This window comes from Gorilla gorilla, chromosome X (genome assembly GCF_029281585.2).
Source record: "Gorilla gorilla gorilla isolate KB3781 chromosome X, NHGRI_mGorGor1-v2.1_pri, whole genome shotgun sequence".
Taxonomy (NCBI): Eukaryota; Metazoa; Chordata; class Mammalia; order Primates; family Hominidae; genus Gorilla; species Gorilla gorilla.
This window is the reverse complement of record NC_073247.2, coordinates 115807080-115825092: the sequence shown is the minus strand read 5'-3', so window position 1 is coordinate 115825092 and position 18013 is coordinate 115807080. Positions and strand designations below refer to the sequence as shown.

Here is an 18013-nt window from a genome sequence, read left to right as displayed (position 1 = left end):
GCAGCATCTCAAGAAGCGTGTGCTGAATAGGCTGCATCTCAGAAAGGCTGCCCATTCCTGAATGCTCTTCGTATTGGCACATTGGTTGCGTCTGCTTGCCCCTCCCTCTGGGCTCCCGACAGGCCCGTGATGGCTTTGACACATGGAGAATGGCGGACGTTAGCCTGTCCCAGAGGTAACCTTTCAGAGGACTAGAGTGGCCTCTGTCTGGTGTCTGAGAGCTCTGAGCTGCCCCCTAAGAAGTCCACCTCTCCTGCTGGAGACACCACAGTGATATGCTCTGAGGGGCCTTGGAGAGGTGCAGAGGCCCGGCTGAGCTCAGGCCTCCAGCCAGCCCCTCCAAGGCACCAGGCGTGCTGGTACAAGCTGTCTGGGACCTTCCCCAATGACCTTAGGCATCGGGTGAATAAATAGCACTGAGTGCAGCTCCTCTGGCTTCTACTTGTAAGGGACACTTAAGTACAGTGGAGCCTGTCTCCTCATTGCATCATAGGTCACACGGGTGATCTTGTGGCCTGGTTCTCTCCCAAGGATCTGTGGGAGTGAAATGCCCACCGTGGACTCCCAAGGGATTCAACGTCTTCTAGGCTAACAGACCTTTTCCAAGGAGGCTTTCTTGACCCGGGCTTGTTCTACAGTTCACCTTGAGGATGGCCAGTGGGTGGGTCATCTGCTACTATTTTGGGGGATCCTGGAGCCACTGTGAAATTCCCTGGGACAGCTGCCTTGAGGTTTAGCTTGAACCATCCCCTCTCCATTTGTCCCCCTGTCCTGGAGGGACTATATCCCCTTACCTGAGCTTGAGGACCCACTGAGTCCTATGTCTTTGTTGCCTACAGCTTTCTCTCAAGCAGGCCTGCCTCTGCCAGGTAAAAGTACAAGGCAGGCACTGCTATACTGGGCTCTACATCTTTCCCTCCTGCCCACCACCCATTCACAGGCATTCACTAGAACTTAATCTAGCATAGGACTAGATGCCTGTCAGGGCCACTTACTCATGATGCGACCTTGGTAGCGGTTGACCAAATCTGTCTGGTATAACTCAAAGGAGAATCAATGCCTGCACATCCTGGAAGAGAGCTAGGAGGGGAATGAGTGAGGACTACACTTATGTGCATTACCTACATAGCCGAGTGCCTGCCACATTGTACCCTAAGGTGCCCAATGAAAAATGGTTACGATGGCGTTTATTGTAGTGCTGGATGCTGGAAGGTGAGGAAGGATGAGATGTGGCCCCCATGGTCTGTGACATTGCAACTGAGGGGACAACTAGCACAGACATGATCTCCAATGACTATCAAGAGAAGGCAGCATGTGATCAAGGCCGCCATGCCAGCATGCTGTGGGTTCAGAAGGGAGGAAGAGGAAGAGGCAGGGAACTCACCACAGGCCTGCACCTGACACTGCACCTAGCACGCTACATCGACTCTCTCTTTCCTTCCTCATCACAATCCGTCTGTGAGGATGTTGCAAACAGTGTGCCCATGTCACGGTTGGAGATCCTGTGACTCAAGGAGGGAGCAATCTCTCTAGGCTGGGAGGGTCAGGACATCTTCATAGGGGAGTCAGGATTTGAGCCAAGACCTGAAAAGTGAATAGGATTCAGATAGTGAGACGGTGGGCAGGGGCAAGGAGGTGGTATGGGAAGCGAGGTTCCTTGGCCGTGAGGGGGAATAGCTTGCCACAAAGCCCCGAGTGGGTAGTGCCCGAAGCCAGGAGCCCTTTAAAGTTGCTCCCCAGCAACTTTCCGTCAGGACTCAGAGCAGCGTTATCTCTACTGCTTCACTAACATGTGGCTCAGGGGGGAAAAATCATCCTCCCTTATCTCACTGTCAGCCCGAAGCAAACAGATGTGTCCCAGGTAGCCAGGAGAGTGTGCTCATACAGCTGTCTGGCACTGGATCCCACCCCCACCACCTGTGATTTCCGGAGGGCACGAATCTCGAAATTGGGACCAGGTACAGCCGACATTCATTGGTTGCTGACTATGTATCTGGCACCCCGTCTGCATCATCACCCTGGATCTTCACAACCACCTTCTAGAGCCCTATTCCACAGAGGAGGAAACTGAGGCTCAGAGAGGTCAAGCCACTTGCCCAACGTGGTACAGCCTCTAAGAGGCACAGCTGGGGTCTGAGCCCAGGTCTCCTCTGACCCCCAATCCCATGCTCTCAATGACGCTTGCTGTCGAGTCCAGTCCCACTAGCTCACATGAGTCCTAAGACCCAAACAGACGCTCTAATGGTGTTGTGTCTCTTTCCCATGTTAATGCAGCCTACCCACACCAGTTGTCTCCAGGAAACAAAAGCACAGGAATGTCAAAGAGAAGAAATCATGAAAAACATGCTATTAAAAGTAAATCGCTCTCATTGCCCACCAAACTTTGTGTTCCAAACCCCAATGGATGTTCTTATTCTATCCCCAGATCTTTCCACAGAAGGGTGGCCACACGTACAGGTTTTGCCTATTGTCCCACCCAATGATTCGTAGTGCCCCATTCACTCTGAAAGCTGCCCCCACATTTATTAGACAAGAACTTATGTGCTTACTTGCCTATGAAAAAGGCAAAGAAGCCTCACACATCAGGTCTTTGGCAACCCTGACACACAACGCTGAGCGAGGATCCGCAGCTCTCCCAAGAGAGAGTGGGCTCCTGCAGGAAGAAATAAGGAATAACCAGATGACGAATATGATTTAGAGAGGATTCCTAGTACAACGCAGCTTGTTTGGAACTGGAGAGGTCGCAGAACAGGAGTGGAAGAATGCGTGGAACGCAGAGCTCGCCCTAGTTGAGAGTCGGAAGGGTTGAGCACTTGCTCTGCGGCATACCAAAAGGGGAAATTCAGACACAGAGACATGCATCCAGGGAAGAAAATGTGAAGTGGCATGCGCAAGAGTGGACCATTTACAAGCCAAGGAAAGATCCCTGGAAGAGATCCTTCCCTCTTACTACTCAGAAGGAACCAACCCAGCTGGCGCTTTGATTTGGACTTCCAGCCTGCCTAAATGTAACCAATAAATTTCTGCTGTTTATGCCGCCATGTTTGTGGTACTTTGTCAGAATAGCCCTATCAAACTACTGGAGATTCTGTTGCCAAGCAGTGGGATGATGTGATAAGGAACATCCGGAAGATTGGAAGAGGCCTTGGAACTAGGTAATGCATACAGGCTGGAAGCGTTGTGACAGGCATGACACAAGAAGCCTAGAGTGCCTTTAGGAAACGGCGGGGGGAAATATGAACACCAAATGACATTGAAACGAGGGTTAAGAAAGAATTCTTTGCTGTAGAGAAAGGATCTCTGACTTAGAGAATACATATATCATGATCACCAAAATGTTGCTAGAACTATGTGTGTTAAAGGTGCCTGTGGTGTGTTTTCAGACGGAGACTAGGAAGAGGTTATTGGAAGCACGAGGAAAGGCCATCCAGTTTTACAGTGGCAAAGGTTTGGGCTGTATTGTCTTCATAGTGTCTTTGAGGAAAGTAGAATTTGTAAGTGATGAACTTGCACATGTAGCTGATTTCTAGTGTTGGAGCTCAGGGCACACTATCCCAAAATGAGGGCTTCAGAAGTAGTCTCAGGTGAAAACGATTTTCTCTGACATTCTTGGTCCTCCGGTCTCTCAGTCCCATTCAGCCCCGGGGGCTAAACTTAGAGACCAGAATCCCTCTTCCCGAAGGTGGGTCCTAGAAACCAGAAGCTCTTTTTTCTAAAGATAGTCACAAAACCTAGAAACGGTATTGTAATGTTTTCCACATTTTCATGTAAAAACTGTTCGTGAAGAAATGATCAAACCTATCTTGTTTGGAGTCACAAGACCCCCATTCCAGAGAGGGTCCTGCCCCATATCCAGGAGGAAGGACTGTGTGCTCAGATAGGCCAAGCAGAGTCTAGACGGACAGGCCTTGCTGGGTTCCCCCACTCCGTCTGTTAGCATTAGATCATAGCCTTTTTGTCCCATCGTATTTCTACACAGCTGTCCATACTCCTTTGAGCCCAGGCATAAAAATGGATAATTTCCCATGTATCTTTGGCTATTAACACTAAAGCCTTTGGGGATACACTTCGAATAAGTTGGTATGCCTTATGTCCTATGGCTCTGCGTTTTGTGACTTGAGCTTTCAGCGAAACTTAAGAGGACCAGGGGGAACCTTGGCCACTACGCTGACAAACTGAGAAAAGTATTTAGGATTTAATCTGGTTACTCCTAGATGCCTACAGTAAATGGGAGAGAAGTGAGAGAAATTAGCCAAGGAAGCACTGAGGAGAAGGAAGCCAGCACTGGATGATTCAGAAGGTACTCAAAGTATGCAGATACCTTGCTCTGGAAACAGGTGCAAGGGTGTGCCTGGAAAACCATTGGCCTAAGAGGAAAGGCATGTGCCTCACGGATCCAATCAACCATCTCTGCAGAAGTTAGGAATTGAGATATGGGAGATATGGGTATTCAAGGAAGATCTGTAGACAACTTCTTGTCTGATGGCCTGGACTCATGTGAATTCCATGGGAAGCCAACAATTTTTTGAGAGTTTTATACGAGAAAAACATTGCCAGACTGGACTGAACGGGACAAAGATGGGACGAAATGAAAGGAGGTTGTTAGAGTTCCTGGACTGTACCGGCAAGAAAGGGACTGACTGAGGTACCCAGCTGTGACCATTTCTTCATTTTCGAGACAGGGAAGAAGGACTCCAAAGTTGGGTCAGAGGTTGGCATGGCCATCACTGCCCCCAAGAACCAGGGGCATGGTACTAGGGGACTGGGCCATCTCTCTCTTGGTCCCAGAAACGGAGGTCACCTCCTGAGTTCCAGGCATTTGTCCCACTTCCTCGGTTTCAGATGGATGGGCTGCAGCAGCCCAGGCTTGGGGGAGAGCCCCCACCCCACTGCCCAGGGCTTAGGGTGTGAAGCTGTTACCCCATTGGGCCTGAAGGACAGAGCACTGAGCCCAGGCAGAATCTTTTCCATCCTTAGAATGTAACGGAATTTGCCCCCATTAGGTTTCAAAAGTGCTTAGGGCCCACGTACTCCAGTAGTTTTTCGGATGTCCTGCTTTTGGTAGGATAAGCCCTATCCGGCACCAGTCCCACAACTGTCTTTCAGAAGCAGACAACTTGTCTAGCTTCACAGGTGCAGTGGTGGAGAGAATTCCCGCCTCAGCATGAGTCATACCTGGAGACTCACCCATTCCAGATATAGAAGATTATCAGGTGAGATATTAGAGAATTGACGTTGGAGGGCGTTAAGTCTTTGGGGATGTTGTGATGAAATGAATGTATTTCCTATGTGAGGACGTTAATTTGTGCCACGGAGTGGATGCAGAAGGTGTACTAGTATGGATGGAGTTGTGTCTCCCTACAATTCAGAGGTAGAAGTCCTGGCCCCCAGTGTTTTAGAATGTGACCTTATTTGGAGAGAGTCTCTAGTCAGGTCATGTGGTTAAAGTGAAGTTATGAGGGTTGACCCTACCCAACAGGATTGGTCTCCTTACAAAAAGGTGACAATAGGTATCCAGAACTGTGGGATGAAAAATACATAGTGTTTAAGTCAGCCAGTCTCTGGAATATTTTTGCAGCGGCCCTAGGAATCTAATATAAAATACACCTCCATCAGCAGCATTAAAAGCATACAACCCATCGAAGAACCAAAGAAGCACACCCATGTAATCACAGGTTTCCCCTTCAACTCCCATTGAACATCCCTGGACAACTAACTCTTCCTAGTTCAGACCGGGAAACCTGATCACACATTGGGCTGTGGCTCCTCGGCTGCAGGTGCCTCACTGGCTGACAAGGATCTGAGTGGAGCTTGTGCTGCTCCATCGGACAGCATTCCAGCATCCCCACGATGCATAGAGGCCAGGCATAAAGGTCTCCAAAACCAAAAGATTCTAGTCTGAAGAAGAGCAGAATCAGACAAATCTAAGCAAGTGGGATTCCATTTCTAGGGAGCCTAGAATAGGTATTGTTCCTTAAAATTTTTTATGTCGTTTTCTCTGTACTGTCTTTGGGTCCTTGCTCATGTTTACGAATGAACTCCATGGTACAGGGAATGCTGATGAAAAGATTGATTGGACTATGTTTGTCCTATTCATCCTACTTTCCATACATTGATACTTCTTATTTGTTGTTTAAGCCATAAAGCTATTTCCCTTACTTTGTGTTTTCAGTAAGCCACAGCTTGACATCGCGATTGCTCACTAGGTTCCCCTTCTCCTCAATCACTCCCTGAAATGCTATAGCAGATGTGTGAGCTCCTCTGCCCATCTTCACATCAAAGCAGCCTTTTTCTCTTTCTTCCTATAACTCACCGGCATCAGTCCCCTTGAACTCTCACTCTTCACTCCCCACAGCCCAATCAGAGTTCATTGTTAACCCTGTTTTACTAATGCTCCTCATTCATTTCTGAATTTACAAATGGAAAACACACACTCCAGGGTAAAATATCCCAATGGATACGGTTTCTGAAAAAGACATGTCAAATTACCCAGTAGACATGCAAGGATAATTTTAGAAATTTATTTGTATGTCCCATTTGACAGAAAGATTGGCGCTTTAAAGCAAAAACAATTAGCATAATGAGAAATAAGTCACTGAGTGAGATGCGGTGTTTTAGACCAGGTACATAGCTCTGTCTCTGGAAAGGAACAGGGTTCTGCCAAGCGTCTTTGGTTTTCAAAGTGTTGCTCCGGACATGTAGGGTCACCTGGCGGCACCGTCCAGAGCGATTTAGTTGTGGCTGATTTTGTGTGTGTGTGGGGGGGTTTCTTGGTCTCCTTGTGCAGTGAGCATTTCTCTTCAACTATTTTCATGACATTTTTCTAATATTCTGCAAAAACAGAAAGTAGCAAATCCCAATGAGCGGACTTCGTGGCTCTACATCCTTTCTCTATGGAGCGCAAGTGGAGCTCTGGAGGTGACCTGCCCACACTGCCCAAATGCACTACTCAGGGAAGCTCTGGCTACTATCCTGCCATGCCCCCATTTCCCTCTTGACCAAACGGTCCTCTGCCAAAGGTGGAATAATCTATGCGGCTATGTGTTGGGCCATCTGGGGTGGTTCTTTCCCACTTCTGATGGGCTCAAGAAAATTTTGATTTTTGTCATTTACCCAGCTTTTGCTTCGTGGTTTGACTGAGAGTGCCACCCTTTACTGGTTTCTACAAATGAAGGAGAAGGGTTGCTTATGAGATGTTTCAAAATTCACGGGAGACATTTGACAAAAATGGCCACATATTGAGCTTCAAGGCACAATACAATAAATTCCTATGGGTCGCAATCCCAGAGTATGTTCTCTGGTCCACATATTCGGGCGGCTGGAGATCCTCTGAAAAGAAAAGCAATGGGAAAGTCAGCAGCTGCTCTGAAATTCAACAATACACTCATAGGAAAACGTGCTAAAAATACAAAGACTTGGGACCCAGAAGAAAGCACAATGAAAGCTAACCTATATTAACATTAACATGAATATTAATATGCAAATCTCTTGAGGAAATAAGCGTTATCTGACTTCTCCTAAAGGCTGACCATCCTCTGCATAACTTGATGCTAGGGGCAAGGAACATATACTACTCCTAGCACTGGATTCATATCCTTAAATGACCATGATTACAAACACTGAAAACAAAAACATCAGGTAAAGAATCACAACCCTGTCCCCCCAAACACCAGACTGCATATCAGTGCAAGGCTGTTGTGGGTTCAGCCTGGTTCACTGCCCCCACATTGGGACAATGACTGTTGCTCATAGACTGCAAGTCACTCATTGGCTACACCACTGAACACCAGGGCATGAGCCATTTCCGTGGACACTCCCTAAGCCTACTGACACAAACCTGGAAGTAACGAAGGTTTCTGTTTAAAAAGAAACGAAAAGATTATCGTCATGGCAAAAAAAGAATGAACTGCAATAGTGATCTCAGAGTCGAGGAAGCTGGAAAATGAATGGATTCTTGAAAATTTTATTTAGCTGTACGTACACTGTAACTTGGCCTCATTTGCTTATTTACATGGATTCGTGATGGGAGCGGTGTTGAAAACGTTTAGGAGGGTTACCTTGCTTCTTGTATCAGCGTATTCACTTTCTCTGTTGCTGTATGGCATACAGTGAAGTTCTGGAAAATTCCACCATCCAGTCACAGGAGAATGAGAGAGAAAAAGGTAAAGATCAGTGCAGTAATAATATCACCATATAGATAACCTAGAAACATAACTAACAAAAATGACCGTTTACGAAACTGAGGAAATGAAACACGATCACGGAAACACCCACTATTTTTCCTTGGAGCAAACTGCACTACAGATATATTGGAGCTGACAATGTTTAGTACTGAGGGGAAAATGCTTGAAACATCGCAGGATGCCACACGCCACATGCCCCCCAAGTCGGAAGGGCACCACCCACCCCAGCCTCCGGTGGTGTCCCCCCTTGGCGAGCCACTGGTCTTTCAGGCCACATTCAGTGGCTCTGAAAAGACCCTTTGGGTTCCCGTGGTGGTCGGGTGCTCAGGGAGCGCACTTGCTCCTGGTGTACCTGAGGACAGCCTTCGTGCCTTCGGACTCAGCGAGCTTGCCCATCTGCCCTGGCAGCAGCAGGCGCACAGCCATCCGGGTCTCCCAGGCGGTGATGGTCTGGCGCTTGGTGGAGCGGGCCAGGCGACCAGCCTCAGTGGCGATGCGGTCCAATATGTCATGAACCAAAGAATCCATGACACTCACGGCCTCCCGGGAAAGGCGAGGCCCTGGTGAACCTGCTTCAGCACCCGGCGGAAATAGGTGGCGAAGCTGTCCCCACGGCAGTTGGAGTGGCACTTGCGGGGCCCATGGCGCCCTCGCTTCCTCTGCTTGCTCTGCTTCTGGGCCGTCGTGGAGTTGGCCTCTTTGGGCTCCTGGGTGATCAGCTGTTCCTCAGAGGTCGTCTCAGAGGAAGGTCCAGCCATGGCGGAGGCAGCGGCCGTTAGATGGCACGACCAGACAATGGCAGTTGTGGACCGGGGAAGCCGGGGCACTTGGGTACGCAGCATGGCTCCACGTCTCGGGCCAGCTTCACGTCTGATTGGATGAAGTGTCACGCAGGGAGCCTCTCAGCAAACCTACCTGCGTTGAAGGTGACTGGATGGTCCCGTTGCGTGGCATCTCGTCAACCAATCACAGTGGGCGTCTGCGGGCCTAAGCGCCCCCTGTGGCCCAGCTCGGAGAAAGTTACACAGATAGATGCCTCACAGGGCAAAAGCGCATCCGCCCTTCTCAGCTGATCCATGCCACACTGTGAGCACTTTGAAGGATGTCATTGAAAACTCCCAAAGTTTAGCAATTTCAGCTCATGATCCCTGAAGAGAGACAGACCTCCTGAGCCCAAGTCCATTATGCCGGAAGAATGACTGTGGCCACGTGTGGAACAATTCTCACCCATCTCAGAAGCTACTGTTATCCTGGGCTAAGCCACCCTGGCTTGAGCAGGAACTCCCTGACATGGCCGCCTGGGCATCAAAGGACCTAGCGGTCTGGCTCCAGGCTTCAGTACTGATCAACATCTTCCGTGAATCAGGAGAATGAGAAATGGCCATACCCCAGCCTCCAAGCAGACAATAGAAACAGAAAGGCGCTTTTATTAAAAACATATGACAACACTCGACATCGACCAGGTTTTAAAAAATAATAATAAAAAAAAGGAAAGCAAAACAACAACCACAAATCACAACTCAAAAGCTGGAAATGGCTAATAAGTTTAAGAGATATTGGGTTAAAAAATACCGCCTTAAATCTCCTAGGAAGCCCCTGAGGGAGAGAAAGGGATTCCAGAAACGGAAATTATGTTCAAGTTAGAAAGAGAGCTTTCAAGAGTTTTTGATAATATACTCAAAGACATTCCTTAAATGCATTTAAGTAACATTAAGTTGCAGGAATTGAACAAGAAAGATTCTTAAGAAATGCTGAAGAAATAAAGGTCATCGATGAACTGTCATTTCAAAGGTCAGGCTTTCAAGTGTATTTCCTGTCATGTCTTTAGCAAAAAACTTATTCTACTCCTAATAAATCGGTTCACGATTAAGAAGGACAAAAAGGCTCATTTTTGTTGTTAGATAAGATCGTATATGGTAAGCTCCGTGACTGAACTCTAGTACACCATTTCTGAACAGTCCCCTTTACAAATGATGATCTTATAAATCTACTTAAACGTTTAGCAAGACAATCCTTCTTGTAGTTTGGTACAAGGCACAAGAGACCTGTCCACAACAATCTCTGTATTCATATCAGTAAGTCAGCATGATATTTTTCTTAAAAAAAAAAAAAAGCAAACAAAAAACAGGGAAAGAGCCACATCGTTTTTCTTCACAATCTGCAAGGTTAAACCTCCCAGGGAGGCTCTCACTGGTTCATTTCCGGGTCACCTGCCCACACTTTCAGCCATGGCTTGTGGTGCCTCAAGGGCTGGAAAGCCTTTATTGCCTGAGCCAGTGGTGACTATGGCATGAGCTGCTCTCACAGGACGTTCCCATCATCTACGTGATGCAAAATTGTAATATATAGTCCTTATTTTGTTTCTCAAATTCTTTTTTTTTTTTTGAGACAACAATCTGTCACCCAGGCTGGAGTGCATTGGTGCGATCTCAGCTCACTGCCACCTCCACCTGCTGGGTTCAAGAGGTTCTCCTGCCTCAGGCTCCCCAGTAGCTAAGACTACAGGGATGCGCCACCACACCCGGCTAATTTTTGTACTTTTAGTGGAGACGGGGTTTTATCATGTTGGCCACGCTGGCCTTGAACTCCCGGCCTAAAGTGATCCATCCACCTCAGCCTCCCAAAGTGCTGGGATTACAGGCATCAGCCACTGCGCCCTGCCTGTTTCCTTAATTTTTAATATAGTCATAATCTTTATTGCATCAGGGTGTTTTCCGTTTTATTTTAAGTTCGGGGGTACATGTACAGAATGTACAGGTATTTTAGAGAGGTAAACGTGTGTCATGGGGCTTTGCTGTGCCGATTATTTCATCACCCAGGCATTAAGCCTAGTAACCATTAGTTATTTTTCCTGATCCTCTCCCTCCTCCCACTCTCCACCCTCCGATAGGCCCCAGTGTGTGTTGTTCCTTTCTATGTGTCCATGTGTTCTCATCATTTAGCTCCCACTTACAAGTGAGAACATGCACTATTTGATTTGCTGCTTGTATTAGTCTGTTCTCACGCCGCTATGAAGAAATAGCCGAGACTGGGTTATTTATAAAGGAGGGAGATTTAATTGACTCACAGTTCCACAGGGCTGGCGAGGCCTCACAAAACTTACAATTATGGTGGAAGGAAATGCAAGCACGTCCTTCTTCACGTGGTGGCAGGAAGGAGAAGAAGTGCAGAGCGAAGGGGTAAGCCCCTTCTAAAACCATCAGATCCTGTGAGAACTCACTCACTATCATGAGAACAGCATGGGGGAAAGCACCCCCACAGTTCAGTCACCTCCATGTGGTCCCACCCTTGACACAGGGAGAGTATGGAAATTACAATTCAAGGTGAGATTTGGGTGGGGGACACAGAGCCAAACCATATCACTGTTCTTACAGTAGTTTGCTAAGGATAATGGCCTCCAGCTCCATCCAAGTCCCTGCAAAGGACATGGTGTCGTTCTGTTTTATAGAGGCATAGTATTCCATTGTGTATATGTACCACAGTTTCCTTATCCAGCCTATCATTGATGGGCATTTGGGTTGATTTCATGTCCTTGCTATCGTGAACAGTGCTGCAGTGAACATACGCATGCACACATCTGTATAATAGAACGATTTCTATTTCTTTGCGTATATGCCCAGTAACGGCATTGCTGGGTCGAATGGTATTTCAGACCTCAGGTCTTTCAGGTATTGCCACACTGTCTTCCACAATGGTTGAACTAATTTACGCTCCCCCAAAGCCCGTGCATAAGCGTCCCTTTCTCTCCGCAAACTTGCCAGCATGTGTTATTTTTGGACTTCATCATAGTAGCCATTCTGACTGACATGAGACGGTATCTCATTGTGGTTTTGATTTGCATTTCTCTAATATCAGTCATGTTGACTTTTTTTTATTTGCTTGTTGGCCCTATGTAGGTCTTCCTTTGAGAAATGTCTGTTCATGTCCTTTGCCCATTTTTTAATGGGGTTGTTGGTTTATTTCTTGTAAATGTGGTTAAGTTCCTTACAGATGCTGGATATTAGACCTTTGTCAGATGCATCGTTTGCAAAAATGTTCTCCCATTCGGTAGGTTGTGTGTTTACTGTGTTGAGAGTTTCTTTTGCTGTGCAGAAGCTCTTTAATTTAGTTAGATACCATTTGTCAATTTTTGCTTTTGTTGGAATTTCTTTTGGCATCTTAGTCATGAAATCTTTGCCTGGTACTGGTGTCCATGTCCCGAATGGTGTAGCCTAAGTTGTCATCTAGGGTTTTTATAGTTTTGGATTTTACTTTTAGGTTTTTAATTCATCTCATGTTCATTTTTGTATATGGTGTAAGGAAGGGGGTCCAGGTTCAATCTTCAGCATATGGCTAGCCAGCACCTCCAGCACTATTTATTCCATAGGGAATCCTCTCCACATTGCTTGCTTTTTTTCAGGTTTGTCGAAGATCATATAGTTGTAGGCATGCAGTCTTAATTTCTGGGTTTGTCTCAAAATAATAATAACAACAACAATAATAATAATTTCTGCATTCTCTATTCTGTTCCATTGGTCTGTGTGTCTGTTCTTGTACCTGTACTGTAGCCCTGGAGTATAGTTTGAAGTCAGGTAGTGTGATGCCTCCAGCTTTCTTCCTTTTGCTTAAGATTGCGTTGGTCTATTCAGGCTCTTTTGTTGGTTTCACGTGAATTTCAGGATATTATTTCCAGTTCTGGGGAGAATGTCAACGGCAGTTTAATGGGAATGACATTGAATCTGTAAAGTGCTTTGGGAAGTATGGTCATTTTAACGATACTGATTCTTCCTATGCATAAGTATGGAATGTTTTTCCATTTGTTTGTGTCACCTCTGATTTCTTTAAGTAGTGGTTTGTAGTTCTCCTTGTAGAGATCTTTCACTTTCTTGGCTAGCTGTCTTCCTAGGCATTTTATTCTTTTTGTGTCAAGTGTGAATGGGAGTTCATTCGTGATTTGGCTCTCGGGTTCATTGTTGTGGATGTACAAGAGTGCTGGTGATTTTTGCACAATGATTTTGTATCCTGAGGATTTGCTGAAGTTGTTTATTAGCTTGAGAAGCTTTGGGGCTGAGACGATGGGGCTTTCTAGATATAGGATCATGTCATCTGAAAACAGGGACATGATTTTGACTTCCTCTCTTCCTATTTGAATGCTCTTTATTCCTTTCTCTTGCCTGCTTGCCCAGGCTGGAACTTCCAAGACTATGTTGAATCACAGTGGTGAGAGGGCATCCTTGTCTTGGGCCAGTTTCCAAGGGGAGTGCTTCCAGCTCTTGCCCATTCAGTATGATGTTAGCTGTGGGTCTGTCATAGATGCCTCTTATTATTTTGAGGTGCGTTCCTTCAGTACATAGTTTACTGAGAGTTTTTAACATGAAGGGGTGTTGAATTTTATCAAAAGCCTTTTCTGCAGCTATTGAGATAAACATGTAGTTTTTCTCTTTCGTGCTGTTTATGTGATGAATCACAACTGTTGCTTTGCGTATGTTGAACCGACCTTGCATCACGGGGGTCCCGGGGGTGAAGCCCACGTGATCGTGGCGGATACGCTTTTTGGTGTGCTGCTGGATTCGGTTTGCCAGTAGTTTGTTGAGGATGTTTGCATCGATGTTCATCAAGGATATCAGCCTGAAGGGTTTTCTTTTTCTGTTGTTGTATTTCTCCTGCGTCAGTTTTATACAATCATCGTTTTACTCCTCTTGTTAATTTATTCTATTACCCTTCCTTCTTGGCACCTCCAGTCATCTTCTTGTGATCACTTTACATCTCTTTAAATGACATTCTTCAGAAATTTATTTAACAAAGTTTTTGTTGGTATCCACACTAAGAGTTTTCCATTTCTCTCAAATATCATCATTTCTGACTTTGGTCCTGGAAGAAATGGGCTCTGAAATAAAGTTTAGTGTGTGGGAAACTTATTGAGGGTCAATAGCTGAGGAAGGGTCTGGAGGCAGGCAGGAGTGGGCATAGGGAGAAGTTCATCTCGAGTGCAAGGCCAGTGGAATCCTATTCTGATCCCAGGGTGAGATCTGAAGATAAAGGGGCCCATCAGGGTATTCGCCATTGTGCCAAAATACCAGACCGTTCGACTTCTCCTGGATCAGGCAGTGTGTATGGGCAAGGCAGCTAAGAGTAGCTATGGTAATACTGGAAAGGACTAATGGCTCAGGACTGGCACCTGCTTGCATTCCCAACACCCGAAACAGCAAATCCATCCTTAAAGGGGACGCTGGCTCGTCCACGCCTACCACAGCCTCGTTCTCAAATAATACTTTAGCTAGCAATGACATTCTGTGTTAACACACATCTCCTCTGATTTTGGCTTTTATTTATTGATAGAAGGAGGTTGGCTGTCAAACTATTTGTTATTCCTTTATAGGCCTTGTAGTCGTCTTTTTTTCTTTTCTCAGCTATTGTGATTTCTGTTTTTACTTTTCTTAAGCTTTAGAAAGATGGGTACAGGTGTGCTCCCTGAAGGTAGGATATCATGTCTTCCTTCAATTCTGCAAAATTACCAGCTATTTTCCCTTTGATTAGAATTCTTCCCAACTTGCCCAGTATTACTTATAAGATATACTTTGTGCTTTTTAGTCAAACCCTTAAGGTTTATCTGTTCTCCTCACTCCTTTCTCACATGTTATGTCCCTATGAAATTTTCACAGTTACTTTACATCTGTCTTCTCATTCTCCAATTCTTGGTCCAACTGTGCCTAATCTGCTATTTAAAATGTCTTTAATTTTGTGTTATAGCCATTCAACTTTCATACTTTGGCAAAGCTCCATGACATAGGCCTGGGCAATGATTTTTTGGATATGACCCTGAAAGCCCAGCAACAGAAGCAAAAAGTAGACAGATGTGATGGTGTCAAATTAAAGACGTTTTTACAGAAAAAGAATAAATAATAGAGTGAGGAGATGACCTGTTACCTAATGTAATGCCTACACGACCTAGATAAATTTCTACCCTGCCTTAACTCTGCTTGTCTTTAGGAAACAGGATGCCTGACATCAGAATTTCCCCATCATGACCAAGCCGGCTGAGACGGATGGGATGTAACGTGGCAGCTCAATTGATCTTAGAGGAACCTGAAACTTCACTACAATCTAATTCTTATACGAACTGACACGCCCACCAGCGCCATGACTGTTGACAATCACCGTGACAACGACTGAAAGAAACCATGAATGGGTAATAAAGTAGGTGGCATTCTGTTTTCGAGAATTTCTGCACTTATTCAGACAAAAGACATGAGTATTCCTCCCCTTGCTTTCAATGCCCGATCCCTTCGTTAAAGATCCCCTATATCTGTGACGTTCCACATCCCCCAAGGTGAGAAGTTGATTTCTGAGCCAACCTCCTGCTTGAAAAGTCCATGGCCAGGGAATAAAGCCTGCACTGCCTGACACTCACTTGCAATTTCTCATATTGGCTTCACAACACCGAACAGGGAAAGAAAGATACCACCTTTCGGGGGACCCCTTTTTACGGTAACAAGCCCACAGAACTCGAGAAAATACTGCCAAATGTACATCTAATAAGAGGTTAATATCGAAAATATAGAAGGAATATGAACAATGCAATAGCAAGAAAACAAATAATTCAATTTTAAAATCAGTAAAAGGACCTCAATAGACATTTCTGAAAAGAAGCAGCACAAATGGCCAGTGGTACATTAAAAATGCTCAGCATCATTAATCACGAGGGCAATGCAATTTTTTTTTTTCAGGCTGAGTCTCTCTGTTTCCCAGGCTAGAGTGTAGTGGCACGATCTCGGCTCACTGCAACCTCTGCCTCCCGGCTTCAAGCAATTCTCCTGCCTCGGCCTCCTAAGTAGCTGGGATTACAGGTGCCTGCCACCATGTCCGGCCAATTTTTGTATTTTCAGTTGAGACAGGGTTTCACCATCTTGGCCAGGCTGCTTTTGAACTTCTGACCTCATGATCCACCCGAATCGGCCCCCCAAAGTGCTGGGATTACAGGTGTGAGCTGCTGTGCCTGGCCTGGCAATGCAAATTTAATCCACAGTGAGATGTCACCTCACACACCTGTTTGAATACCTTTTACCAGAAAAGATGAAAGTCGTAACAGTGTTGTCGAGAATGCAGAGAAAAGGGCACTCTTGTACATGCTTGGTGGAAATGTGAAGTAACAGAGCCATCACGGAAAACAGTGTGGAAATTCCTCAAAAAACGGAATTATACAAATGCCATATGGTCCGGAAATCCCACATACCCGCTCTGGGTCTATAGTCAAAGGGAGTGAAATCAGTGCCGTGAAGAGACATCTGCACTCCCATGTTCCCGGCAGCATTATACAGCACAGTGAAGATGTGGAATCTAACTAAGAGTTCATCATTGGGTACATGGATAATGGAAACACGGTATGTAGATACAACAGAATATTCCTCAACCTTGACAAAAGCAGCATACGTCATTTGGCCCACTACGGATAAAGCCGGGGGACGTTATGCTAAGTTATGAAATAAGCCAGGCACAGAAAGACAAATACCAAATGTCTTACTTATAGGTAGAATCTTAAAAAGCTGAACTCATAGAAGTAGAGAGCAGAATGACGGCTCCCCAGGGTCTGGGACGTGGGTGGGGAGGGGTGGGAGGAAGAAAATGGGGAGTTGCCAGTCAAAGGGGGCCACGTTCTAGATACACAGGATGAGTACATTTTGAGATCTATTGCACAGCAGGATGGCTACAGTCAGTAGTAATGGATTGTGTAAATCAGGACAACGAAGAAAGTAAATTTCATATCTCTCAGCATAAAAGTGATAGGTAAATGAGGGGATGGACATCAGCTTGGTGTAGTCTTACCACATTGAATACATATTTCAAAATATCACATTGTACCCCATACATGCATACAGTTAAGATTTGTGCATTAAAAAATAACATTAATAGAAATATAAAAAGACTGAGCATATCAAGTGTTTGCAGAAATGTGGAACAACTGGAATTCTCATGCATTGACTGTGCTCATGGAGAATGGTACAGCCCTTCAGAAACTATATGTCAGCTCCTTGGAAATTAAATGGGCACTTACCGTGTGACCTGGCAATCCTATTCCTGCATATTGACTCAAGAGTAATGAAAGCGTATAAAAAGAAAACAAGACATTTGCAAATTAAAACAATTCATTGAGTGTAATAGCAAGAGGCAACCCTTTCTGTCAGACATCCCACTCTGTTGAAGTTTGGTTAGGCGAAACACTTGTTTATGCAATTTCATCTGAATTCACGCTCAAATGGAGACCGAGTAAAGTGAAGCAAATCAATGATGCATTTCCTTACAGTTTGAGGTATTTCCTGTGAGGTACATTAACCTGAAGAAGCATTACTTCAACTAACTTCTGGCAGGCTGACAAACTCAAAGCATAATACCATGTCGGGTGGACCAGGCACTGGAGTGACATTTGGGAGATCAACCTGGGTGCTGATGTCAGATCTAACACAGTAGCTGTGGAACTCTGGGTAAGGAAGGCCCTTGATGTATTTGTGAAGGGATACCGAGTTCCTGGAAGGGATAGAATTCACTCTGCCAGTCCGAGGATTATAGCAAGCACAGTAATTATGTACCTTATTCCTCCTTAACACAAAATTCCCTCTGGTGCATGACAAAGTACCTCAACAAGCATCCGGTCCACCAGATAGTCCTTGCCTAACATCAATCCCCCAAGCACATGTTGTTCACAAGTGCCTCTGTGTAGATCTTGGGAGCAGAGTTGGTTAAATGATGGACATATTTCAGGATTTCAGAAGAATCATGGAAGCAGTAGCGAGCCCATGAGGAGCCCATGAGGTGCAGGACCGGCCTGTCACACACATCAGATAGATGCTGCATGG

General features: G+C 45.6%; 2 protein-coding genes across 4 annotated transcripts in view; one reads left to right on the top strand and one right to left on the bottom strand.

Annotated features, from left to right (window-relative positions):
- Positions 1 to 18013, top strand: part of LOC101143138 (thymosin beta-15A-like) — a 53953-nt gene that overhangs the window by 22191 nt on the left and 13749 nt on the right. The gene's annotated exons all lie outside the window — the stretch shown is intronic.
- Positions 1503 to 9099, bottom strand: H2BW1 (H2B.W histone 1). The gene is given in 4 exon segments (XM_063702823.1): positions 1503 to 1584; positions 8058 to 8116; positions 8536 to 8737; positions 8740 to 9099. Coding segments are annotated over 3 exon segments (525 nt in total). The 5' UTR covers positions 9026 to 9099; the 3' UTR covers positions 1503 to 1584; positions 8058 to 8079.